Below are 26,541 nucleotides of genomic sequence, written 5' to 3'. Positions count from 1 at the left end.
ATACAAAAAAATCAAGAGCTGAGGAGGAAATGATTGCAGTGAAACAGTCTGCGTACATGTGTTAGTAGACTTGCGTGAAAGCAGCCTGTGATGTTTCAAAGATAGTTGCTAGATAGAATCAGTGTGGGAGCATACATTTGTATAGATCTTCCCCATTAGGCATCAACCCATTATCTTCCAATCATGATCCTCAGTCCCCTGCGCCTTATTCATGACATGATGGCTGATGCTTGCAAGGGCTGTTATGTACAAAATGTCTGCAACCCACACTGCCATCATCCAGTGTTTCATCAGAGCAACACAGATCCATGTTATTTAACTGAGGGATCATTGTGTAATTCAGTAAATATATTTCCTTCTCAGCAAGATTTCCTGTCATTAGCAACAAAACCCATCAATCTTTTCAACTTAACAAATTAAGCCATTTTGTTCATGAGTAATTCTATTTTTTGAAACCTGTGACAAACAGATTTCTGCCAGCTTCAGTGCTCTCCAAGCAATGTAAGATTAATTTCAGAGAAAATGATCTAGCTGTTGAGTAGCAGCAGGCAATGATTCCACTACCACAGAAATGTTCGTTTTTCATCATTTAAAATTTAAATTTCTTTGCATATTGGGACGACAACAAAGTCCTGTCAGTAATGAAATGGAAGTATGAAGTCTCATGCCATTCTCTCCCAACAGCTCAGTGTATGTTCCTTACCAGGAATGGTATTGAACCATACAAGGACAAGATATTAGGGCAAATTTTGCAGGAGCAGTGCATTTTACAGCCTGTTAGATCTTTTTCCTGCATCTTTCAGTTCAAAATTGTTTTGCGCTGGAAGTGTGCATTAAATTGGTCTGTTTGTTAGTTTGAGTAGTTTGATCCGTTCAATGTCTTGGTTTCAGATGTTTTAGAGGCCAGTTCTTGATTGTTGTTTAATGATTTCTAGTTGGAATACGTACACTGCGGACATCTTTGAGAATACCTGTATCCTAGCATGAATCAGCACTTCAAGAAATAAAGGGGAAGAAATTGGCTCTTGCCATTTCATGTTTTTTTAATTGGCTTTGTCTGGCTATGGTCTTATAGTGGCCCCATAGACAAATCTTCTGAAATAAATCCAAAATCTTTCTGCACTCTGTCCTCATAAAGATGCATAACCAAGGAGCTTAATAAACTAAGGGTGGCACAGTTGCACAGTGGTTGGCACTGCTGCCTCACACAGCAGGGACTCAGGTTCAATTTCTGGCTTGGGTCACTGCCTGTGTGGAGTCTGCATGTTCTCACTGTGAATGTGAGGGTTTCCTCTGGGTGCTCTGGTTTTCTCCCACAGTCCAAAACACGTGCTGGTTAGGTGTATTGACAATGTTAAATTCTCCCTCAGTGTACCAGATCAGATGCCAGTGTGGTGACCAGTGGGTCTACATAGTAAATTCATTGTAGTGTTAATGTAAGCCTACTTGTGACACTAATAAATAATAATAAAACTTAATAAATATTAACCTACGTGCAATAATCTTACAAATTTAATGCATCATGTTCAAGATAGCAAAAATCATCACATGCATTTGACCAAATTAACTTTTTATAAATTATTCCACAGGATATAGGTGTCACAAGTTAGGCCAGAATTTTTATTGCTCATCCTTAATTGCCCTTAAGAAGGTGGTGGTGAGCTGCCTTCTTAAACCACTGGAAGTGGGGGGGAAATTCCAAGATTTTGACCCAGCGATAAGGAAGTCAGAATGGTGAGTGGCTTGGAGGGGAACTAGCAGGTGATGATGTTCTCATGCATCTGCTGCCCTTATCCTTCTAGGTGGCAGGAATCACAGGTTTGAAAGGCACTGTCGAAGAAATCAACATACATCTTTACATTTAAATAGAATCATACAGCACAGAAGAAAGGTATCTGACTCACTCGGCAGAATTTTCCCACCTGCGGGATCGTCCAGTCTTGCTGATGGTGCACCCATGCTGTAAGTTTCCCGCAGTACGGGGTGGATTCAATGGGAAATCTCATTGACAGTGACAGGACCAGAAGATCCCTCTACCAGCCAATGGCTAGCTGCCCCCTGCTACAAGAAACATGTCATGGCTTGGGGAGGGTGCAGAGAATTCCACCCATTGTGTCTGTGCCAGCTCTAGTGATGGAATTAGACCCACTCTCGTACTCCATAGCCCTCCATTTATTCCCTTCAAATATTTATCCAATTCTCTTGGAAAGTTATTGCTGAATTTTTCTCCATCACCCTTTGCGGAGAGCATTCCAGATCATCGTAGCTCACTGCATAATAAACATTCTTCTTATTCCCCTCTGTTCATTTACTGACCTTCTGCTCCATAAAAATCCCTTATAATTTTGACCATTTGTATTAAATCTCTCCCTAATCTCTCTGTTTGTAGGAGAAATTCCTGATGTCCCTAATCCCTCCACGTTGTTGAAGCTGATGCTCCCCAGATTCTCAGGATGGCAAAATACTGCTCTGAGGCAGACAGATCCAGCAAGATCCACTTCCACACATCCCAGTGGTTTGGATTTGGCAAGTCTAGTCTTTTAGCAACCTTTCTCTTCAGTCTTCCTCCCATTGGTGCAGAAGTTCAGTTCCCACCAACAGGAACAGCATTGTGAACCAACAATTACCATGCATTCTGCCGAACTGAGAGGGAGATGAGCAGTGCAGTTTAATGCAATGGGCTGTCGGACACAGTCCTGGTCAAGAGATCTGAAATTAGCAGGAGCTCACCAGGGACAAAGGTCCTTTTGATTCTGATTCAGTGAGGTGGTGACACATTTTGAAATAACCACTGCATTTTTTTGTCTTGAGCTGACTGGCACTGCTGCCTCACAGCACCAGGGACCCAGGTTCAGTTCCAGCTTTGGGCACTGTCTGTGTGGAGGTTGCACATTCTCCCCATGTCTGCGTGGATTCCCTCTGGGTGTTCTGGTTTCCTCCCACAGTCCAAAGATGTGTGGGTTAGGTTGATTGGCCATGCTAAATTGACCCTAGTGTCTGGGGGATTCGCAGGATAAAATGTGTGGGGTTACAGGAATAGGGCCTCAGTGAAATTGTGGTCGGTGCAGACTCAATAGGCTGAATGGACTCCTTCTGTACTGTAGGGATTCTATGAAAACCACTTTATTACAGATATAATCATATCTCTCTGAGAACCCCTCATACGCAGGCATATACATAGATACATGCTAATCACTTCGCTTCAAATTAATAAACAGTGGAACAGAAAGGGCTGAACTCTGCCTGACTTTGCATAATCTTTCTCCACAAATTCCCACTGTTAGGTGACAGTGTGCAGAGCAGTTGGAGCCCCAGCACAACTCTGGCTCCATTCACAGTTTTTCCACATAGGAAAGAACACCAGGGAAGCTAACAGTTGGAGAGACATGCCAATCAGAGGTCGGGTTAACCACCAACTTCAGCCAATTAAATGCTGTACTGGGTATGATACAACTTCACTGAGAAGTGTAGCAGCCAATGGAAAGACATGTTCCAGGAAATAACCAAAGAGTTTAAAGAGCTGGTGAGGAAATGAGAAAAGAGGGTCAGGGTAGTGGATAGTGCTCTAAGGTGGCAAGGTGAGCAACTTAATCACTCATTTTTGCAGCTCCCCCCACCCCCCTCCCCCCCCATAGTTTCGGTATACTGTGCTTTGGTATGTTTCATTGTAAATCTGCCTCTGAGGGGCCCCTTCTTTTCAGACAGTCTTTGACCCAAGGATGCCCGTCACAACAACCCCAACCACCTTTTCATTATCAGGGCTTGCCTGACTGGCTCCAAAGCCCCAAGATCCCACTTATTAGCTTCTGATGGCACTACCATCTAGCCATTGTATCGACTTCTTCCAGGTGCGGTTTTAGTAGTGACCTGATCGTCTGGTGGCACTGCTGGCTGTGTGACTGGCTCACAGCTGCCCCTAGAAACAGCCAATTTATTGGCTGCTGCAGATGAGAGGCAGCTGTAGGCCCCACAGATTGAGGAAGTGGGTTTGGCTGTGCCCAGATAGTTATAATAAACAAAGTTTCTATACTGGATTTCATCCTAGGTGCAGCTCGTATATTTTTATATCCTTATTTCAGCATGACAATAGCTATGCTGTTCTCCACTCCCTGATTAAGATAAAAGTATCAAAACAGAGCCTTCCCTTCTTGCTGAACTAACAGTTATGTCCTTGTACCTCTGATCCATGTGTAGCTCCAATTCATGGCACTTCATCAACAAAACATTTCTTTCCATTTCTGATAACTATTCAACCTTGAGAGTCTGCTGCTTCCCAACGTTGCAGATCCTCCAAACATTTGCCATTATTACAAGACATTTGTCTCCTATCTTGTCTATTGCCACAGATATCAGTTTCTTATCTATTTCCCATGTAGAGCTATCTTCCCAAAACATACAGAACAGTGCAGACATAGACTAACTGTTTCAAAATGTTCTGACTTAATATTATGCTATTGTGAAAAATAACATTTTCCACAACTATGGCATGCTCAGTAACTATGTTCTCTTAAAAAAAAGCAACGCATAGTGGATAAACTAGCAGATTCCATCACCACCAAATTAGCAGCAGAACCTTTTCTACTGCCTGATCAACCCCATCCATTCACCCAGTTATTATCCAACATTGCAACAATCCATTTGTAGTTTCTCGATTTTCTTTGTTCACCTTAGTGATCGGCAGGTAGTTCCTTCATCACTCCTGTAAAAGAAAAAAGTTAAAAGACTGATTGTTTATACAGCATCAAAGAGGAGTTACTATTATGGAGTTATCAAAAATTTCAGGGTTTATTTTCTAAGAACTAAGAAAACACATCAGTATGTCATTATTTTAAAATTAAGAATACCATACTTTAAAAAGTTAGATGTGTTGATAAAGTATTTGTGGATGCAAAATACTTACAAACGAGCTCCATTAGATGGTGCCACAGTATAAAAAATTCACCAAGATAGATGGTGAATCCCTCAAAATCTTCAATTAATATCCACAATAATATTGTTTGAAATAAGCAGATTATGTAAAACAAACATTTGCTTTATTTCATCACTGAAACACATGGGTTGATGTATTGAGAAATGTCATATTTTTAAATTTGATTTGTTTGGGATTTGGGGCATTTATAATTGATGGCTATAATTTTGTTTGGTAGATAAGTGTTTAAAGAAAAGGCTGTAGGTTGGAGTATTTATTTCTGTGTGGGAGTAGTTGAGTTTATTTCTTGTTCCATGTGTGGGATGGGTTGAAAGTCTGGATGCTGAGATTGGAAATAAATTATGTATTGGGGAAAGAGGGATGAATTTCGACATGGTTGGGTTGGCAACTAATTTGCATTTACTAAACTTCAACACAATCAATCACTGTGAGCGATTTACTTCTCGGTTTCCTTTTCTACAAAATGCTCATGCCTGAGGAAAGGTCTTTAATCCACCTGATTACATGCAGAACAACCCTACACCCTGCCAGCACAAGATGCTGCATCGAGCATTTTGTAAATGATTCCAAGGTTTCACCTCCACCAGTCAGCTCAGAAAGCCATTCCTTTTTGCTGCCTCTATTCCTCTACTCAACTTGCCCCCTGTTGAAAAGGAACCAAAACATGCATTTGCTTACTGGCCATAAACATAATTTCAAAATTTATAATACCAATTTCTTAAAGGAATTGTATGCTTTCTGTTTTGACCCAATGCATCTTTAAACTAAACTCTGTAAATCTTTCCAATGCTCATGATCCAAAATATAAAGCTACCATAGCGAAAAGCCAGTAAATTATTTTGGTGCATGAGTCCCCAAACGGCAACAGCTCTCTAACATCTTAACAACCATTATTCATCTACAAGTTTAAACAATGACACCATGGCAGTCTGTGATCCCATGGCTGCAGCAAAGGAGGAATTTCAGTCCAATGGATTGCTCTATTTCGTGGAAGTATGTTCCAGCATTAGAGTTTAAAGTTACAGTTTATTTATTAGTGCAACAAGTAGGCTTACATTGACACTGCAATGAAGTTACTGTGAAAACCCCTAGCCGCCACACTCTGGCGCCTGTTCGGTTACACTGAAGGAGAATTTAGCATGGCCAATGCACATACGCAGTATATCTTTCGGACGGTGGGAGGAAACCGGAGCATCCGGAGGAAAGCCACGCAGATATGAGGAAAACATGCAGACTCCACACAGACAATGACCCAAGCCGGGAATGGAACCCATGTCTCTGGTGCTGTGAGACAGCAGTGCGAACCAATATGCCACCATGCTGCCCATTGGTGCATGTTTTAATGTAAAATACAATACCAGAAAGCCATGTTTAGTAGATGCCAACAGGACTGAGGGGAGAACTTAAATTCTGCACAAATCAATCTTCCAGAGCATTCTGATCATGAACCCAGTGTGGAAATCCTTGTGGACCCCACTTCCACTGCTATATCGGGTAATCTGCAGATGTCCAGTACAATTAATGCCCAGGGGGAGAAACCAGTGGAAAATCTAACCCCATTACCTTTTAAATTGTCAGCACTCCAGAGGGCAAACATAAGTTCTGTCCACATTTTTTCCCCATAATAGTAGATACGTAAAAGTTTTACATAAGATTGTCCTGGGCTCCATTGTATTCTTCTCTTATATTTTAATACTACTCAAAAATGAATCTTTCAGGAACTGCTGTTGATTCTATTTCATTACAATCGCACAGTCTGTAAGACATGACTCAAATTGAATCATAGAATCATAGAAAAACTACAGCACAAACAGGCCCTTCGGCCCACAAGTTGCACCAATCTTATCTCTACCTACTAGGCTTACCTGTAACCCTCAATCCTATTAAGTCCTATGTACTCATCCAGGAGTGTCTTAAAAGACCCTATCGAATTTGCCTCCACCACCACTGACTGCAGCCGATTCCACTCACCCCCAGCCTCTGAGTGAAAAACCTACCCCTGACATCTCCTCTGTACCTACTCCCCAGCACCTTAAACCTGTGTCCTCTTGTGGCAGCCATTTCAGCCCTGGGAAAAAGCCTCTGAGTCTACCTGATCAATACCTGTCATCATCTTATACACCTCTATCAGGTCCCCTCTCATCCTTTGTCTCTGTAAGGAGAAAAGATCGAGCTCTCTCAACCTATCCTCATAAGGCATGCCACCCAATCCAGGCAACATCCTTGTAAATCTCCTCTGCACCCTTTCAATGGCTTCCACATCCTTCCTGTAATGAGGCGACCAGACCTGAGCACAGTACTCCAAGTGGGGTCTGACCAGGGTCTTATACAGCTGCAGCATTATCTCCTGACTCTTAAACTCAGTTCCTCGATTGATGAAGGCCAGTACACCATACGCCTTCTTAACCGCCTCCTCTGTCTGCGAAGCCGATTTGAGAGTCCTATGAAACTGGACCCCAAGATCCTTCTGATCTTCCACACTGCTAAGAGTCTTACCCTTAATATTATATTCCTTCATCCCATTTGACCTGCCAGAATGTACCACTACACATTTATCCGCGTTGAAGTCCATCTGCCACTTCTCTGCCCAAGTCTTGCATCCTATCTATGTCATGCTGCAACTTCTGACATCCCTCCAAAATATCCACAACACCTCCGATCTTCCTGTCATCAGCAAACTGACGAACCCATCCCTCCGCTTCCTCATCCAGGTCATTTATAAAACTCACAAACAGTAATGGTCCCAGAACAGATCCTTGGGGCACTCCACTGGTGACCAACCTCCATGTAGAAAAAGACCCATCTACAACCACTTTCTGCCTTCTGCGGGCAAGCCAGTTCTGGATCCACAAAGCAACGTCCCCTTGGATCCCATGTCTCCTCACTTTCTCAATAAGCCTTGCATGGGGGACGTTATCAAACACCTTGCTGAAGTCCATATAAACCACATCCACCGCTCTTCCTTCATCAATGTGTTCAGTCACATTTTCAAAAAACTCAACCAGGCTCGTAAGATACGGTCTGCCTTTAACAAAGCCATGCTGACTACTTTTGATCATACTATACTTCTATAAATGTTCATAAATCCTGTCTCTCAGGATCTTTTCCATCAACTTACCAACCACTGAGGTTAGACTCACCGGTCGATAATTTCCTGGGCTACCTCTATTCCCTTTCTTGAATATGGGAATCACATCCACAATCCTCTGGAACCTCTCCCATGTCCATCGATGGTGTAAAGATCATTGCCAGAGGCTCTGCAATCTCTTCCCTCACTGTCCCACAGTAATCTGGGGTGCATCCCATCTGGTCCCAGCGACTTATCTATCTTGATGCTATTCAAAAGCTCCAACACATCCTCTTTCTTAATGTCCACACACTCAAGCTTTTCAGGCCGCTGCAAGCCTGCACTACAACCACCAAGATCTTTTTCCACCGTGAATACGAAGTAAAGTATTCATTGACCACCTCTGCTATTTCTACCGGTTCTATACAAACCTTCCCACCATCACATTTTATAGGTCCTATTCCTTCGTATCGCATCCTTTTACCCTTCACATATTTGTAGAACGCCTCAGGGTTTTCCTTAATCTTACCTGCCAAGACCTTCTCATGACCCCTTCTGGCTTTCCTAATTTCCTTCTTAAGTTCCTTCCGACAAGCCGTATACTTCTCTAGATCCCTAACATTACCTGGCTCCCTGAACCTTTTGTACGCTTTTCTTTTCTTTTTGACTAGATTCATTACAACTTACGTGCACCACGGTTCCTGTATCCAACCATAACCTCCCTGTCTCATCAGAATGCCATAAGCGCAGACAAGGGTCATGGCTGGAAGAGGGGACTCACAATGTTGAAATGGCAGTGCGGGCTCATTGGGCCGAAGGGCTGTTTCCCGTGCTGTGTTGTTCTTTGTTCTTTGTGCAGAACTCCAGACAAACATGCTTTGAAAATCTGCCACCTTACTTCAGTACATTTCCCCGAGAATACCTCCTTTCAATTTATGTCTCTAATTTCCTGCCTGATAGCTTCATATTTCAAGTTGAAAGTGTCTTTTCTTGTTTGGGAACTAACGTCACAACATATATTAATTTGCAGCACACAAGTGCCAGACATGCTGAACAAGAGAAAATCATTTCACATTCAATGGCATTATCATTGCTAGATCCCCACTATCAACATCCTAAGGTTTTACCATTGACCAGACACTGAACTGGACCAGCCATATAAATGGCTATGGTAACAGTTCAAAGACTGGAAATTCTGCAGCGAATTGTCCATCTCCTGGCTCCATTCAGATTGAGGCAGGCCAGGGGGTCGGAGGGGCAGCATTGCAGGGTAGCAGGGCTGGCCAGTAATCAGGAGACCGGCAGTGCAGGGCTACTGCGTATGCACCGATCTCCGCTCTGACAGGTTGGCGTATGTCCAGTAGTCCAGTCAGCAATATGCTGCCGGTCCCTGTGGTGGCCGACTGATTTTTATTGTGAATCACGCTGGTGCACTCTGCAGTGCTTGGCGTTTGGGAGATTCATTTTGAAAATCCCACTGAAAAAACCAAAGGGAGTTACTCTAGCTTTTACACAAATTTGCCTCTTAGAATTTTTTTGGGAGAATCCTGGCCAATATGTTCAGCTGTTAGAAAAGCAAAAGGAAATATTCACCAGAGCTTTGCTGTCCCTAAAATCTCTGAATTAATTGTTTTTTCTTAAAGTTACACATATCAAGGTCATTAACAGGTCATACCAAATAAAGAAGCATTGTCAAAATATCGCTTACAAAAGCAATGAATTATTTAGTTTAAAATGTGCATATGATTTATGTGAAAATTCTTAATTGTAGCTTAAATAGATGGAATAACTTATTACTCCGGTACAATGCAAATCTTTCATAGAAAAGTTTAATCAAGGCTGCATTGTCAGAGTTCGGGTCGAAAGCATCAGAAAGTGGTAATTGCTTTTTCACTTTCTGGGTTACACACAGAGCCAGTATCCCTGTGGTACCAGTCAGGCGCTTACAGAAGACAAACAAATCATTGAAGCAACCAATGCTTACTAGTCAGTGCCATATACCACTGTGGTTTGTTATTGGAAGAATGTAAAGCATTGAATGCAGTTTGGAATTTTTTGGGTTTGATCTTTGGTTATTGCTGAGATAAGTGCTCTCTGCCAGGTAGTGGTTAGTCTGTTACGTGATGCTAAAATCAGCAAACTGATTTCAAAAGCGCAGCAGTTACATCCAAGCTGAGTAAGAGAACATGGAATAACAGCAACCTCTCTGAGAACACCAAACCATATCTCTACCAACCTGCATCCTCAGCACACTCCTCTACTGTGGCATGACAATCCTACGAAGATTTGATTTGATTTCATTTATTATTGGAATACAGTGAAAAGTATTGATTGTTGCTCACTATACAGACAAAACATACTGTTCATAGAGTACATAAGGGAGAAGGAAAAGAGAGTGTCCAGAATATAGTATTATAGTCACAGCTACGGTGTGGAGAAAGATCAGCTTAATATATGGTTGGTCCATTCAAGTCTGATGGCAGCAAGGAAGAAGCTGTCCTTGAGGCAAGAGAAAAGTTTGAACAGTTTTTACCTTTGTTGTCTCAAACATATCTTGGGCAACGATTAGCAGGAGAAGGTCACCAGTTCAAGTCCTGGAGTGTGCTAATTCTATTTGCTTACACTCATAACCAAGCCAATAATATCTGCACTAGCTTAACCATGTTCATCAGATGGATGATGGCTGTATATCTAAGACTATACAGTGAACTGGCCACTGGGTCAAGACTTCCTGAGCACTCATGCCTCTTCTACAAGGACATCTGCAAGCATGGTGTGAAATGGTGGACATTCACACTAATAACTAGAAAACAGTTACTGATGGAAGCTGATTGTTTGGAGAGGCATTGGAAATGGCAAGCAGAACAGTAAGTTCAGGTGGTTAGGAAGAGGACCCAGAGAAAACAGAAACCAGAGAATTATGAACCTTCTCGATCCACTGCCGTCTTCTTCAGTAAACAAGGCAGATTCTGCCGTGCCAGAATGCAGCTACTGATCCACACCAAGTGATGCTTCACACAAGGTTGACCACCACAGTGCAAGCCATTTTCTTGAGAGATGGAAGGCTCACATTATTATCAGGGTGATTATGAGGGTACATAAGTTGTCTTGACAGCCCTTAAGGGAAATAATCATTCCATGTCACTACCCTTGATGTTTTTTCTTCTGTGAAAATCACACACATACATACACACATACATTATTTATGTTTAAAGGTATATATAGTATATACAAATTAGCTGTCTCCATTAAACTTTTTTGTAATATTTAACATGTTATACCATTGGGTAAATATCATGTTGGGGGGATACAGGAAAAAAAATTCCCTAAATATTTGTAGCAAAGCCTTTGTCCTTCTACCTTAGATAGAAATATTCACTTTCTGTCCCAAGATACATCATTATTACCAATTGTGACATCAACACCAGTGGCACAACTTCTTTGTGTTCTCTTTGTCTAAAGTTCAGGTAGTTCAGTTGCTACTTGGTATTTCTCAAATCCATTAAGTGTTTTCACCATCAATCATCTGCTGTATGCTTTCATCCTATAGTTTCCCGTCGCTGATTTGAAATTATAGATGCAAAACATGCTCAATGTGAGACAGAGAAAGAGTGAATTAGATCTGATCAAGAATCCAGTCAATATATATATTATATACAACTTGCAATTGACTTTTTCATTCAGTAAACAAAGCAAAATGCTGCATGGAAGGCAAATGAGGCAAGGGCAGATTGCACACTTCTCTACCTTGGGCCTAATCAATCAACGAAAAGGACAAAGGAATGACTGTTATCAGGTTCACTTGTTTCTGACTGTGTAAATGGCCTTGAAGCTGCCTTCAGTATCCATTTGTACATCTCAGTGTATCATAGCAACCCACACCTTAAGCAATATTTCCTATGAGGCACCTGATTCTTGTCATTAGTTATGCTGATTTTATTCTGCAAATTTCACATCACTGCAGTATTTGCTTGGGAAGAATATAAGAAATTCAACATAAAACAGGCAATATGTAATTGTACACTGTTAGGAAGACCTCCAGATATCCAAAAAGCAGCCATACATAAGGTCACAACAAAAAATTGTTTTAGAGTTAAAATCTAATTTTGGCGGCCCATTATTTACATTGTAATAATTGAAAAAAGCCAAAATATCAGTGCTCTGTCCTATCATTAAAATTCATTTTGGCAATCAAACACCTTTAAGAAGGTATATGTTTCACAATGCTTTTTCAATTACAATGTGAATGCTGGAATAACCCACTTCCAATTAGTATTTTCTACTCTTCCATTAGAAGGGAGACACATCTGACTGAACACTAAATGTTAGTCCTATTAGTGCAAGAAATACAAGCTGTTTTTTTTCACTGCTTTAATCAGGTTGTCCCAGGCAAATCCTGCCTTTGATAGGTATGTTTGTATGGATTTGCTATTCTAAAGCTGAGGTTTAATCCTGCAGATTGTGTCATCAAAGGGATATATAACTTGGAGCACTGGGGTTTCATCATTGCTTATCTCTCCCTAAAGACTGTCCCATTCTGGTATAATTGGGAGTTTCAATTTAAAAGACTTTCTGTTTTCTCCCAGGAATTTTAACATCCTTAAGAGGTCATTGTCCTCGAACCATGCAGCACAGAGAAGGCACTTCAGCCCATCGAGTCTGTACCAACAATAACTGCCACTAAAGGCACACTGATCCCATTTTTCTGCACTTGTCTGATCTCCTTGAATGTTATGATAAACATTGGTGGGATAGCAGTTCTCTTTTAAAAAATCTATGTTTGTTGAAGAATGTTTTCTTCTTTTGCAGATCACAGGCGTTGTCCTATTGGCTGTTGGAGTATGGGGTAAACTCACCTTAGGCACCTACATCTCACTTGTTGCTGAGAATTCCACAAATGCCCCATACGTACTCATTGGGACTGGCACCACCATAGTTGTTTTCGGTCTCTTTGGCTGCTTTGCAACATGTCGTGGAAGCCCATGGATGCTGAAACTAGTGAGTGGCACTGTTCAACACATTAAACACAGATATTTGTCATATCTAAAAACATCTTCATAGTTACTGGAGCTGTAATTAATAATAATATTGCAATTTTGTTAACTGACTAATTTAACAACGTAAAATCATTCAAATGCATCTTGACAAATGGTGGGGCCTGGTTTTATTTAATATGTGTAAGTTCATTCAGACTGGAGTTGTGTCCTTATTGCATTCTTTTTTAGTTAATCAGATGGCACATGGTACAATGGCAAATTGTGGCGGACTGCCTTGCACACATTCTTGCTGGTAGTTAGTCCTGCAGAAAGGTTGGAAGGTGATGGGATCATTATACTGAAGAATCAATTATTTGGTTTTATTGAACACGAACTTTATTTGTGGGAGAGGCAAAGAAAGGAAACATCTACTTAAATCCAAAACTACTTTTTAAAAACGATTTCTAAAAATTCAAATGCATCTGTAATAAAATAAATAAATGTTAGAAGCAAGTCATTCAATGTCTGTAGAGCTTTGAGGAAGGCTCTTACATTTGTTATGATTGGGATGGGAGGAGTGTATAGTTTCTCTAACCCCACTACTCCTCAGGTCACACCATAAGTATAAGTCTTTATTCACTCATCAAAATGGCCAGCTGTTTGCTATTGTTAGATCGCCACTTGGGTGGGATATAGAAAGACACAGTTATTAGCTAATCAAGGAGCGCAGAGTAAACTAGCTCCAAAGCAAGGAGAAGAGCCACCTGTTCTGTGGAAAATCAAAATCTTGGTGTTTATGCTGTTATTTGTTTTGCTCTGAATTTTTTTTGTTTATATCCAGTTTGATCCAAACAAAGGCCAGTTCAAAGTCTCAGCAAATGAAACTTTCCAGATCCAAGTTGACAAGACACACTCACCATTTCCTGTCTTGGACTTGATCTACATGATCCAAGCTGATTGCAGTAGGCATTACACCTCCTCCAATGATTTGTATTGCATCTTAGCCAAAAGGCCTAGATGCCTTTTCAAATGAAGTCTTAGTGTAACCTCATGACTTCATCGAAGTACAGGACAACAAAACTACTCTTGATCTTAGCCAAAAGGCCGAGGATGAGATGTTATGATATGTATGGTTTTTCAGCTATGTTATTTAGCAGAAACTGAGATTTCATTCAACATGCTTTGGGTTTATCTGGTCAGTGACCCTGAATATCACTAACATTTGGACTATTGCTTCTCTGTTTGTAGTATGCCATGTTCCTCTCCCTGGTATTCTTGGCAGAGTTGGTGGCTGGCATTTCTGGGTTTGTGTTTCGACATGAGGTAAGTATATATGTAATTTTATTTGAATTGGTACCACAAGGTCCCCCAAAAAATCCTTTATTTCAATCTACGTTTTTTGTCCATATTGCAAAAATTCATATTATCTACTTTATTTGCTTTACTTACAATGTATTTATTTCAAACAAGCATGAGAAATGGTATTAACTAATAATTAGAAAAGGGTGTGTTTCAGTTTAATTCTCCAGTGATTATAGTATACAAATATTGACTCAATTCAATTACTTCCATTGCATTGCAGCAAAATGTGTTTTAGTTCATTCATTATTAGACAAAAACTTCTCTTCACTCTCAACGTTGTTGTGGTGGCACAATAGTTAGCACTATTGCCTCATAGTTCCAAGGACCTGGGTTCAGTTCCAAGGACCTGGGTTCAATTCCAGGCTTGGGTCACTATCTGTGTGGAGTTTGCACATTCTCCCTGTGTCTGTGTGGGTTTCCTCCCAAACTTCAAAGATGTGCAGGTTAGGTTCATTGTCCATGCTAAATTGTTCCTTGGTGCCAGGTTGATTCGTGGGGTAAATACGTGTAGTTAGGGGGATAAGGTGTGGGTGGGATTGTGGTTAGTGCAGATTCGATGGGCTGAATGACCTCCTCCTGCACTGTAGGGATTCTGTGGAGCCATGTTGTGCATGGAGTCTTGGTGTTTTAATTGGGGGATGGGGGTGACGGAGGTAAAGGGAGAGGTTAATTTTTGGCTGACTAATCATTTTAAAAGGTCAGCAAGGTGGCAAACATTAAAAGGTATAAAATATAGATATCATATCAGCACTGGTGAGTTTCTTACCTCTCACTTCATTGTGCTCTGCAACAGAATTACCAATAGACCTGCAGTGCACACCGTTGCAAAATATAATACTTATTTAGTTAAAATAAAATGTAGTCAATGTTTAAATAACAGCACTGTCTGGGAACTGTGTTTTCCATTGTTTATAAAGGGAATCTTTATGAAGTGAAATCACTGTGTATAATCACAGATCCTTCATTCTTCTAACACTGTCCCTACATTCCGTCCCCCATCACCTATATTGTGGAATTTTCTCTCAATTCTTCTGTTTTACTGTCTCTGCTCATATTCAAAATCCTTTTTGAAACCTTTTTAACTGGGCTATGGATTGTGTTTTCTAATCTATCTTCCTTTCTGTTAAATCTGCTGACCCACCCCGAAAGTTCATTGGGATATTTTGCTATGTGAAAGCTGCTATAAAATTGCATGTTATTCAGTAAAATCAGCAACAATCTTTGTGCTTTGTCTCAATAATAAATGCCATTTTATCTGACTGCAGATCAAGGATATCTTTCTCAAGACTTACACGGATGCGGTTCAGAATTACAATGGAAAAGACGAGCAAAGTAATGCAGTGGATGATGTACAGAATAGTGTAAGTAGATCAGTCATTTATGACAACAGTGTTGAATGTAGTTAGTTCTGTTCTAATGGGTTTGTCGAGGACCGTTAGGAGGAAATTGGCTGCAATAAACAAACATCATATAAATACTGCAACCAGATTAAAAAACATGACTACGTCTTCTGTACTGGCATTGCCCATTATTGCTCATTCGTTTTGGTACATAAACATCATGCAAGATAAATCACTATGTCCAGGAGTTGGTGTAAAAAGTTGTATTTATACAACACAGGTCACAGAGAACTAAATGTTAAAATATCTCAGCTGAAGTGACAATGAGAGCATTCAGTTGGTACCCCAAGTTGGACAAAGGAAGTTGTTCAGGGTTCATCTCTTTCGTCAGCTATTAGTGTCCCCCGTTGGAAGTATACATACACTGTGATTTTTGCACCCACAGTCACCGTGAGCACAAAGAGCAATATGGGTATAAGATATTGCAAGTGTCAGAAAATGGGAATGTGATTGCCATAGAAACACTGCAGTGCAGAAGGAGGCCATTCAGCTCATCGAGTCTGCACTGGGCCTTTTCTCTGTAACCCCACATATTTGCCCCACTAATTCCTCTAACCTGTACATCCTGGACACAAAGGGACAATTTAGCATGGCCAATGCACCTAACCTTTTAGACTGTGGAAGGACACCAAAACACCCAGAGGAAATCCATGCAAACATGGGGAGAATGTTCAGACTCCACACAGACAGTGAGTGACCCAAGCCAGGAATTGAACCTAGGTCCCTGAAGCTGTGAGGCAGCAGTGCTAATTACTGTACCACTGTGCTGCCCTAGGCAAGACTTCGTTTTCAGATTTTCCTTGCCCCTCCACCGCACCCCCCCCCCCCACCCACCCGCTGGTGATGTGATGAAATTACAAAATTACTCCCAGATACATCAGGAATCTTGTTTAAACAGATTATAATGTAATTAAAGGGATTCTCCACAGTATCATGCTCCCATATTGCGATATTCCCCCGTCATGTCGACAAGTTTTACAATATTTTTAAGAACAAGAACCAGGCAGAGAGAACCTGTGGGGGTGCAAAGGTAAATATAGCCCCCAGGGGGAGAGGAACTTGGCTGGGCTGTACCTTGGCATTTCTCCCAGGCACTGCCCCAGCACTGCTTCCTGGCATTGCCCTGGCTACCCTGGCACTGCCCTACCACTGTGACAGCATGGGCAATGGCTACGGATTTTTTCAGCACAGAGTGCTGCACAAGGTGGCGAGATAAAGCCAGCCTTGTTGATGGCAAGCTGTATGATGGTTTTGTTGCCTCAGCCTGCAGAACGTGGAAAATTCTGCCTATATTCTCATGTCAGGCTGGGGTGTGTTGCTGTCAAGTAACTTCACAACACTCACTATCCAAAGTCACACATCAGTAGTGATATTTGGGAAAGGTACCAAAAGCTTACAGGTATCCACTGCAAAATATCAGAAGGAGGGAAGGAAAGTTGACCAATAAATTTGGGGAAGATTTAAAAAAAACATTTTTTAAAAAGCTACAGAGAAAGAAATACAAATAAATGTTTTAAAAAGATTTTAGTTTGTGTATTTACTTTGGCACCAGAGGAGACTCTTCATCCAAACAGCGTAGGAAATCACTTTCTTAATATCTGTAAAATTACTCATACTATATTAATCCCAGAGTTTTTTTTTAACTATCTTAATTCAGCAGAGAAATTCACTCTGCACAAAGAAGATGTTACCTCTCCCGTGTTGGCAAGTAGAATTTTTTCAATGATAATAAAAACTAACTTACGTCCATTAGACTGTTTTCTGCCTCCAAAATATTTTGCTTATTTAGAGAAGGGACAATTCTTTGAACACAAATGTGACCTTCAGATTATAAGATAATGCACATAGTGTGCTTCCTGTTAGTTGAAGGCTGTAGATGAAGTTTTATTTCTCACTCACTTGAATTGGCAGCTTTATTAAGGAGAAAGATATTTTCCCTGCATGAAGCCAGTGCTGTTGCAGTCATGTCACAGCCCTTTCTGCAATACTTATTTCCCAGCTTGTCAACTTCAGCAGGTAAGTTAAAACTTGTGTTTACAAAGAGTGTGACTTTTCAGAACAACTTTAACATGTCTTCCGGTGTGAGTTATGACGCTGATAACATGTAGAGGAAGGAAGAACTTAGGAGATGCCAAAAGCAACCAGAGACCCCAAGTGAGCGGCTTGTGGTTGAAAGGGAAAAGGGAAGGTGTAGCAGGGATGGTTGGGATCAGTCTCAGGCAGCCGGAAAACAGGTTGATTGAGCATCACATTGGCGGTGTGGAGGTAGGAGGAAGAGACAGCATTGGGGCTGCAGAATGGAGGTTTACAGTCAGGCTAGGGATAGGAAAGGCCATGCCAGAAAAAAACTGTTCAGAATAATTGGCTGATGACATCACTGCTGGTGAATGCTGAGTCATTTAAAAAGGGCACCTGATCTCTGTAAAGGCGGGCTGGCTGACATATTTAGGCCCCGCCCCCTCAGAACTGGTGAAAAGCTCACCACTCTCCAAAAAAATGACTAAGTGTGGAAAAATTGCGACTTGTTTGTGCTGGGCCTGCCAATGCAAAACACTCCGTTTTTTTTCCCAAAATGACACTTAGGCCAAAATTCTCCAGTTGTTCGCACCCCACCAACGCTGCCAGTGAGAACAAAGAATTTGGTGCTCAGCCAAATCTTCATTCGCTGCAGCGGGACTGGAGAATCACAGCTGTGGACAAGGTCGGAGATTCCAGGCCTCGGTCACTTTTTGTGAAAATTCCATCTGAGGTCTATATTTATTTGCGAGTAAGAAGTCTCACAACACCAACAGTCCAACAGGCTTATTTGGTAGCACGAGCTTTCGGAGCAGTGCTCCTTCATCAGGTGAGTGAAGAGTTCAGTTTACAAACAGGGCATATATAGACACAAACTCAATTACAAGATAATGGTTGGAATGCGAGTCTTAACAGGTAATCAAGTCTTTTCAGAGAACATTTGTGAGTCTATTTGCGAGAACAGTAAACGTTCAGTCTGGTGTTCTGTGTTTCCAGATTTTTCTCATTTCCATCCCTTACACCTTTTCCTGTTTCTCTTTCTCTCTCTCTTTGATTTTTCTTTCTTTCTGCATCTGTTGCCTTCAGCATGACAAACCTAAGCAAATCAAATGTCTTTCTTTTGCAGCTGCACTGCTGTGGTGTGCAGAACTACACAAATTGGAGCACCAGCAGCTATTGGCCTGAACATGGCTTTCCTCAGAGTTGCTGTATAAACAGCAGTGACTGTAACCCGGCTGATTTACGCAACATGACTATTGCTGCCACTAAAGTCTACCAACAGGTATAAGGCACGCCACTTAAATGTGAACCTTGAGCATTATTACTGCAGCAATAATTATGATTTTGTACATAATTCACCTTTATTTTTGAATATGCATCGATGTGAAAAGTAGTAAAGAAAGAACTTTGAATTACATTGTGCTCAATCACCTGGAGAAATCCCAAATCAACCAATGAATTGCTTTTGAGGTGTCTTCACTGTTGTTATGCAGCCAAACACAATGACCAATCTGACACACTGTCCTACAAATAGACGTTAATAAGGAAAAATTAATCTGTTTAGGTGATGATTTTTGAGCAAAGAAAGTTAAGATACTGAGAGACATCTTGCTTATCCTGAACTCAGAAATATTATCATTGAACTGAGCAGACAGATGGAAACTAAGTTTAACATTTTGAGACAATTTTTTCTATTAAAGTACTTGGGTAGAAAGAAAGATCGTGCTGGGCAAGACACAGAGAAATGCCAGCTGAACAGTCAACTCAATGCTTTTCTCACCCATTAATTTTGATACATATAAATGATCCTGTCCACCAATCTTTTCCCCATCCAACATGCACAGGCAATCCTTTATAACCAAACGGTACACCTGAAAGTTCTGTTAAATTTTCTGAAAGATCGCAGGGGCGATTCCCCGAAAAAAGTTCTGAATTCGCGGGAAAACTGATGTAAATCATGATTGTTTTTCAGTGGGAGTTCAAACAAGAATCTCCCACACTCTGTGCTTTGCAGAGATCACAATTGCAAATATCATTAAAAGCTCGGGACAGGGACTATTCACGCTCGCGTCTGATAGTTCTGGGCCTCTGCACATGCGCAGTGGCCCTGAACTGTCAGCCTGCACTTTGCTGGCCAGCCCAGGACTCCCGCAGAGCTGCCCCTCCACCCTCTTGCACAGCCCGATCACAGCCCCCTGTCCATTCGTGGGCCAGCCCCAACTCTCCCCATCCCAGAGCGCCCTGATCTCCAACTCTTCCCCTCTGCAGTAATGATTCCCCACACCCCCTGACCATTCCCCCCCCCCCACCTCTATGGGAGGCAGACCAATACCAACCACCCCCTCCCCCAAGCCTGCTGCAACTGCTGCCCTCCCTCCTGCTCCCACTGGATCCCAATGTAGAGTACGCAACAAACGTTATCAATGATTTCTTACTTCCTGCCTTTTGTCATAATGCCTGTTAATGTTCTGTAATCCCCAAGAACATCACGCTGAGACTGTAATGAGTATAAAACCATCACACAGTCTGCTAGATGCCATAACACTAGTTATTTCAGTCTTTAGAAAAAATGAAATTCAGTGAAGGGTGAGGGATCTCTTTGTTCTATGTTGAAGGCTAAGTCCTTTCTTGAGAAGTATTCATGGTGTGCCCCTACAATTAACAAATAGGCAATAGCTGCAGGTGGCATCACAGAATGCATCCTAATGTATATCTGGTGATTAGTGATCTATCTGAAGGGACATTTACAGGTCAGGAATGAAATTGTCAGGTTTACCCTCAGTTCTGCACTTCTCTATATCTGCAAATATATTCTTACTATTCACTTCGCCCATTTATAAAATTTGAAGGAAGAAAATGGTCAGAAGTGCTTTATGTTTCAGGAATTGTAAGAGTCAGTTCACATTCTTGACTTCAAAATGACTTTACCGAAAGTGTATTAGAGTGCAAATGATCATAATTCCCTCAATAGTCCAGTGTGTAGAAGTGTATCCTGGTGCAACTGTATACCACACAGATCAGAAGGTACTAGTCCATTCTTGATGTATGCAAGATTGATTGAACTTAGCATGAATAGCAGTTGGAGCAGTACATTTGATCTCAGAGCCCTTTTGCAAAGTTGAGGAAAATGTTGAGTGGCAGCAAGTTTATGTTCAAACTACCTTCTACAGTCTGATGGTATTCCATTATTGAGACTCACGTATGTATGATCACTTGGGCAAAATATAAGACAACTGCAACCATCTTCCACAAACTGCCAGCATCTAGTGGGGAAAATATTAGAAAGAAAGGAAAATCACATGGATGAAAATGATGATCAGAATTCAGTTAGTTCCTGTAATTATGGACAAGTAGGACTGAATAAAAACATTTTAATAAGAATTAAATAGAAAATGTAACTAACTTGTTCAATGATCTGATTTATAGGGCTGCTATGAATTGGTGACCAGCTTCATGGAGACAAACATGGGAATTATTGCTGGGGTTGCATTTGGAATTGCCTTCCTACAGGTACAATCATTACAGGAATACTTCTCTGACTTTGCAGATCTGATACTGAACTTTGTCTGCTGGGATTCATTTTGAAAACTCTGGCATGAGCCAGGAAAGTAAATTCAATATTTTATTCCTTACAGACATCAAATTAATTATTTTCTTAAGTGTAAAAAGTTTATTTGAATTAATTAATTCATTTTAGAATGTATTTGTTTTTCTCTCTCTCCCTTGCCTCGAGAAAAGCTATATTTATTTTGTAACTTCTGTAAAAGAGAAAGCTTATTTTGCTCTCTGTCCTAAATTTCATACATTTGATCTTAAGACTAGAATGAAATGATATGTCAACCATTGAAATGAACCAATTTCTATCTACTTAAGCCCCTTCATAGCTTTAAACACTACTATCAAATCACCACTTAATCTTGGCATCAAATTGAATATTCCATTAGCTTTTTTACGGTTTGACATACTGCTTTTAATGCTTTGTGAACCTGAACCCCAAATCCTTCTGATCTTAGAAATTATTGAGTCTTCCTCCATTCCAAATTTTCACCAAAACACACTATCTAACATTTATTGACGCCTTAATGAATTCCATCTGCCACATTTGTTGCCCATTCCACCATCTTATCAATATCCCATTGCAACCTATTTTGATTTTCAGAATGATTTACTACGTCTCTTAGTCTAGTTCCATTTGCAAATTTGGATGTCACCTTCTCTAGCCCAACATCCAAATCATCAACACACAAAATAAACTGAAGTGATCCATGTTATGAAGACCACGAGGGCCACAGGGGATCATCAATAGATCTAGTTGTGGGCTTTGTGGACTACGAGCTGCCTTACTGAATGAGCAGAAGCTCACCCAATGGGAGGCAGCCAGTGGGGGTTTTTAAGCAACATTGATGTAGGTCCCAAGGTGAAGATTACCTGGCTGTAAGCCACGGGAGTGGATCTTGCTTTTGGTGCACATTAAAGGTGTTGCTGACAGGAAACTGGCATTTGGCTGAATTGCTACAGTCCCAGTGCAGAACCCACTTCTAACAGCTCTGAGAATCTGTCCTCAGCTCCAGTCTGTTTTCCCTCCCTTCTCACCATATTTTAGATCAATTTGCTGTTCTCCCAATAATTCCATAAACTTTAATCTTCTCCAGTAGTCTCCTATGTGATACCTTATCAAAGACTTGAGTTATCAAATAAGTCGCTATAACTGTCACAGATTCTGACCTAGAACATACTGGGACATCACATCATCTACTTTCAGTGTAATCTTTTGTGAAGATTCAGATCAATCTTCATTACAGTCATCCTCCCAGCCCTTTTCCTGACATTTATTTATTTACTCCATTGTTCCCACCAAATTACTATCTTCCACTTCGCTCCTCTTTTCCAGTACTATTTCTCTTATCATTACCTTAAGTTTCAGGGTTGCAAATTCAAATGCATAATTGATTTAGTCTTTCATTATCAGGTCACTACCACCTTGTTAAATGTTACCTTGCCTCACATTCTTTGGATATATCTGCCTTTTACTTCATTTAGGCTTTTTTCCATGGCAAACCGCACCACAAACTTCTCTCACTGCCCCCTTCATCATGGTGTTTTACAAGCCATTGGATTTCTGTCTTTAAAATTGGGACCATTTAAACAACTGTCTGTCATCATCTCCACTTGCTCTTTTCTGCATCCTGTGTCACTCACCATATCCCCAAATTCAGCGTTGGATCCCCTATCCCTCTACTGTTTCTCTCTCCACGGCTTCACCTACCACCTTCAATTTAATCTCTTCAAAAGGGCCCAATCCACGTTCTCTTTGCACACAATTCCTCCTGATCACTCAATTACTTTTCTGACCTTATGTTTCTCATATCCTCTTTGATGGAACCACAGTGCATTATCCTTCCTGATTATCCTCAGGTTCTTGGTGTTAGTCAGCATGGTCGCAATGTCATTCTTCTCCATCACTTTTATTCGTGGTAAAAACATTTGCCAGAACTTTTTGTTGTCTTGGTTACCTGCCTTGCTTTAGTAGTGCCCTCTGTCAGGATAGGGAATAGCGTTATTAACTGGGAACGGAGCACAATAGAGACTTGTAGTAATATTATTGTATCATCCATTGTCAATCTATAGGACAAGATTCAAAACAGAGCCATGCTAATTTGACCTGGCTGTCCTCAACATGGATATGGCACACAAGTTTACTCCCCAGCTCTGAATTCTATCACCTCTGTCACAATGATTCATCAAATATGTATTTTTTTTCACTTTTATAGTTAATTGGAATGCTATTGGCCTGTTGTTTGTCCCGATTCATCACTGCAAACCAGTATGAAATGGTGTAATACAAAGAAGAAGGTGGGTTCTACTTGTGAACAAAATTGTTTTCGATGTTTCACTAAATACAGAACAAACTCCAATTTCAGAAGATTTATGTAAGAAAGTTCTCAGAAGATAGTTCCTGAATTGGCTAAAAGTTTATGGTTGAGCAGTTGATGTCTAACCAAAAGAGAATCATGCGTTCATATCTAGAGCTGTCTCAAAGACAAAAACGTGTTTCTCATTTTAATAGATTAATTTCTGTACATTTATTTGGTATTAGAGGAGAAACAATGGATTTGGATTTTCTAGATCAATTCCAACTAAATAGCTTCTCCAGTTGGCAGTGCTTAAAATTCCCTTATTACTGTCTAACTATCCTGATGAGGATGTCCCCAAATGTATTTCAAAATAGGAGAGAAAAACTCTGCTCAGATTATCAGAAGAGCCATTTTAGAAATTGTTCCATCAAGATGTCATTCTGAACAGATCAAATTCTACAGTTTACTGGAACTTGCCCTTAATTGTCTTCTGAGAGATAGCCAGTGGTATCCTATCAAGCTGTTTTTAATCAGGGCATCTGCAGGTTTGTGGTTTTTGGTCGTGGTTACATTTTAAGTGATATTATGTAGGGCTGCTGAACCTATCAAGTGAAGACTTAGGTGTGACGTGGGAAGCCTGGGGCGGGAGGGGAGCAATTGTAATTATGAAACCCAACTCTAAAGTCCTGATACATGGTGCAACAATTGTTGCTGCTGTACCGCGTTTTCTTTAAAAATCACGGGGTTGAGAGGATGCAACTTGACAATGAAATCTCATGCAACGATCAGGAAGGTGCCGGATTTGATCCTTGGCCTGTGCCAGGTTTTCAGCTTTAGCTGGAACTAGTGCAAATTGGCTTTAGTGAATTTGTTCTATGATTGTTCACACTCCTGGAAGTTAGGTACAGGATTGTGTTTTATATGATAACCTTGTGGTGAAATTGTAAACTGACATTCACTGTCCAGGTTTACATGATAAACTAGGTAAAGTATCAGTGCTTTTCCTGTCCATCAAATTATGTACTGGCTATCTTAAATTATGGATAAGGGAAGAAGGTCAGGTAGGGGTCTTCACAATATATTTATAAAAACAGTCTTCAAAAAATATCTCTTGCTTGGTCAATCTTGTGATGGCTTGTTTTCTTTTACAGGGCATGATCCAATTGGAAACTTTCTAATATAGGATTTGTAGAAGACCAGGCCAACATCCTAGGAATCCAAACACACTACCCTTTCTGTTTATTGGTAGTGTACCATTTTTGTCATACTGTTGTGCAATAAGGGGGTAGCTTCTTTTCACATTGAACATCAAGGCTTTTAAGATGCTGATGACTGCAGTAATTTCTCTACTTGGTCAATTTAATGGGTATCATATTGCATTACAACAGGTACCATAACTGCATTGATGTGGCTCTGCATGTAGTGACGTATGAGGTTTTTTGGGGGTGGGGAAGGGGGTAGAGGCTATTTAGCAGTGTCACTGGGATTTCTTACATCTTTTATTTATAGTGATAAGTATTGACAACTATTTAATATAGATATGATATTCTAGTTTTTAATTTGTTTCATACACTGTTATTGTTCTGCCACGTGGGCTTAGAAGTGAAACAAGTGGACTGCTGGAGGGGGGAAATAAAAGTAGTGCTTGAAGGGAAAAGGAATAGTGTTTTCCCTGAACCTAAACTACAATTCAACTTTTCTAATTATAGTGTCATTACACATTGCTGCTTATGCCACTAAATGTAGCATCCCTGCCCTGCGTAAAATGTAGTTATAATTGTACTATTTGTTTTGTGAATATAGTAAATAATATTGCGTCAGTTTGAATATTGTATGTTAACATTTACATTGTAATCTATGTAGAAGGCTGTGATTCAGCCACTAAATTTCCTGTTTTCTTTATTGCCTTATGCAGCAGTTGGTGAACCCACTCAATAGTTAATTTAACAAGATGGGTCTGTCTAAAGAACATTTCAGAAATAAGCTGTAGTTAAAATTAATGCATTTTAGAACAGCCACCAGCCAGCATGCCAACATGACTGTGACATTGTGAGCTTACGTGAATTCTGTATTAATAAAGACTGTTAATTACAGATGTTTCCAATCTCTTTTTTGGGTCACTGTTCTGTGATTTATGTGACGCATGTATCATTACACTTTATAACTGTTTATTCTGCACAACCATCTATAGGATTGATTTGCTTATCCTTTTCCAAAGGCTATTATTCTATATGGGCAGTGTACTTTGCACTTGGCCAAATTGTACAAATGCACAGTATCTTCGTAAAGGCTGGCACTCTCTGAAAACTTTCATTTCCAATTAAATACAATTGAATTTGTGATCATTAATTAAAATTGTGATAACAAGGAGCTAAAATGATCTGAAAAGCTCATGTCCAAACCATCATCAAATAATGGAGGATTTTGTGAGAAAACTGTTGAATTGTTAGTTTCTTTTCCAAGGATAAAATGATCATATGACAGCCTTTATAATCAGCACTGCTAATTATGCCTTTTGCTAAAGCAGTGAATGCTAAATCCTTTCACTTACTTAGCAGAAACTTGGCAAGTTTTTTTCTATCTTTAATGACGTTGTGATCTAGGCCCACTAGAGGAGGATAGGACACTAGGGGCAAAAGGTGGTAAAGTTTCCTGCTCCACTATTGAAAAAGTCATCCTTGACTGGCAGCTCTTGATCCAAGCAAGTGCCATTAAGAGCAAAGGCCACTACTGCAACTACAACCAGTCTTTGATGAAAGAGAGGCACCACCTGGGTGACAGATAAATTGAGGGTGGATCTTGGTGGGATGCACCAGAGGAGTTGGGGCCTGGATGCTCAGGAATGAGTTTGGTGGGGGTGGGAGGGGCAGCAGAAGAAACCTGGAAGGGGGGATGGTGACGGGTGCTCTAATTGCAAAAGGGAGCACATGAATAA

At 40.6% G+C, this 26,541-nt stretch overlaps 1 protein-coding gene across 1 annotated transcript in view; it reads left to right on the top strand.

The window, feature by feature from the left end:
- Positions 1–25,699, top strand: part of tspan7 (tetraspanin 7) — a 102,746-nt gene extending 77,047 nt beyond the window's left edge. The window contains exons 2-8 of the mRNA XM_080203864.1: positions 12,807–12,995; positions 14,222–14,296; positions 15,601–15,696; positions 18,878–19,033; positions 21,178–21,261; positions 23,523–23,604; positions 24,758–25,699. Of these exons, the coding sequence (XP_080059990.1) occupies positions 12,807–12,995; positions 14,222–14,296; positions 15,601–15,696; positions 18,878–19,033; positions 21,178–21,261; positions 23,523–23,591 (669 nt within the window). The 3' untranslated portion in view covers positions 23,592–23,604; positions 24,758–25,699. The remainder of the gene's footprint in view (positions 1–12,806; positions 12,996–14,221; positions 14,297–15,600; positions 15,697–18,877; positions 19,034–21,177; positions 21,262–23,522; positions 23,605–24,757) is intronic.
- The last annotated feature ends 842 nt before the right edge of the window (positions 25,700–26,541 follow it).

Source organism: Carcharhinus amblyrhynchos, chromosome 15 (genome assembly GCF_965287045.1).
Source record: "Carcharhinus amblyrhynchos chromosome 15, sCarAmb.v2.hapA, whole genome shotgun sequence".
NCBI classification, from domain to species: Eukaryota; Metazoa; Chordata; class Chondrichthyes; order Carcharhiniformes; family Carcharhinidae; genus Carcharhinus; species Carcharhinus amblyrhynchos.
Note: the sequence above shows the minus strand (reverse complement) of the source record. Positions and strands in the feature narration are given on the sequence as shown.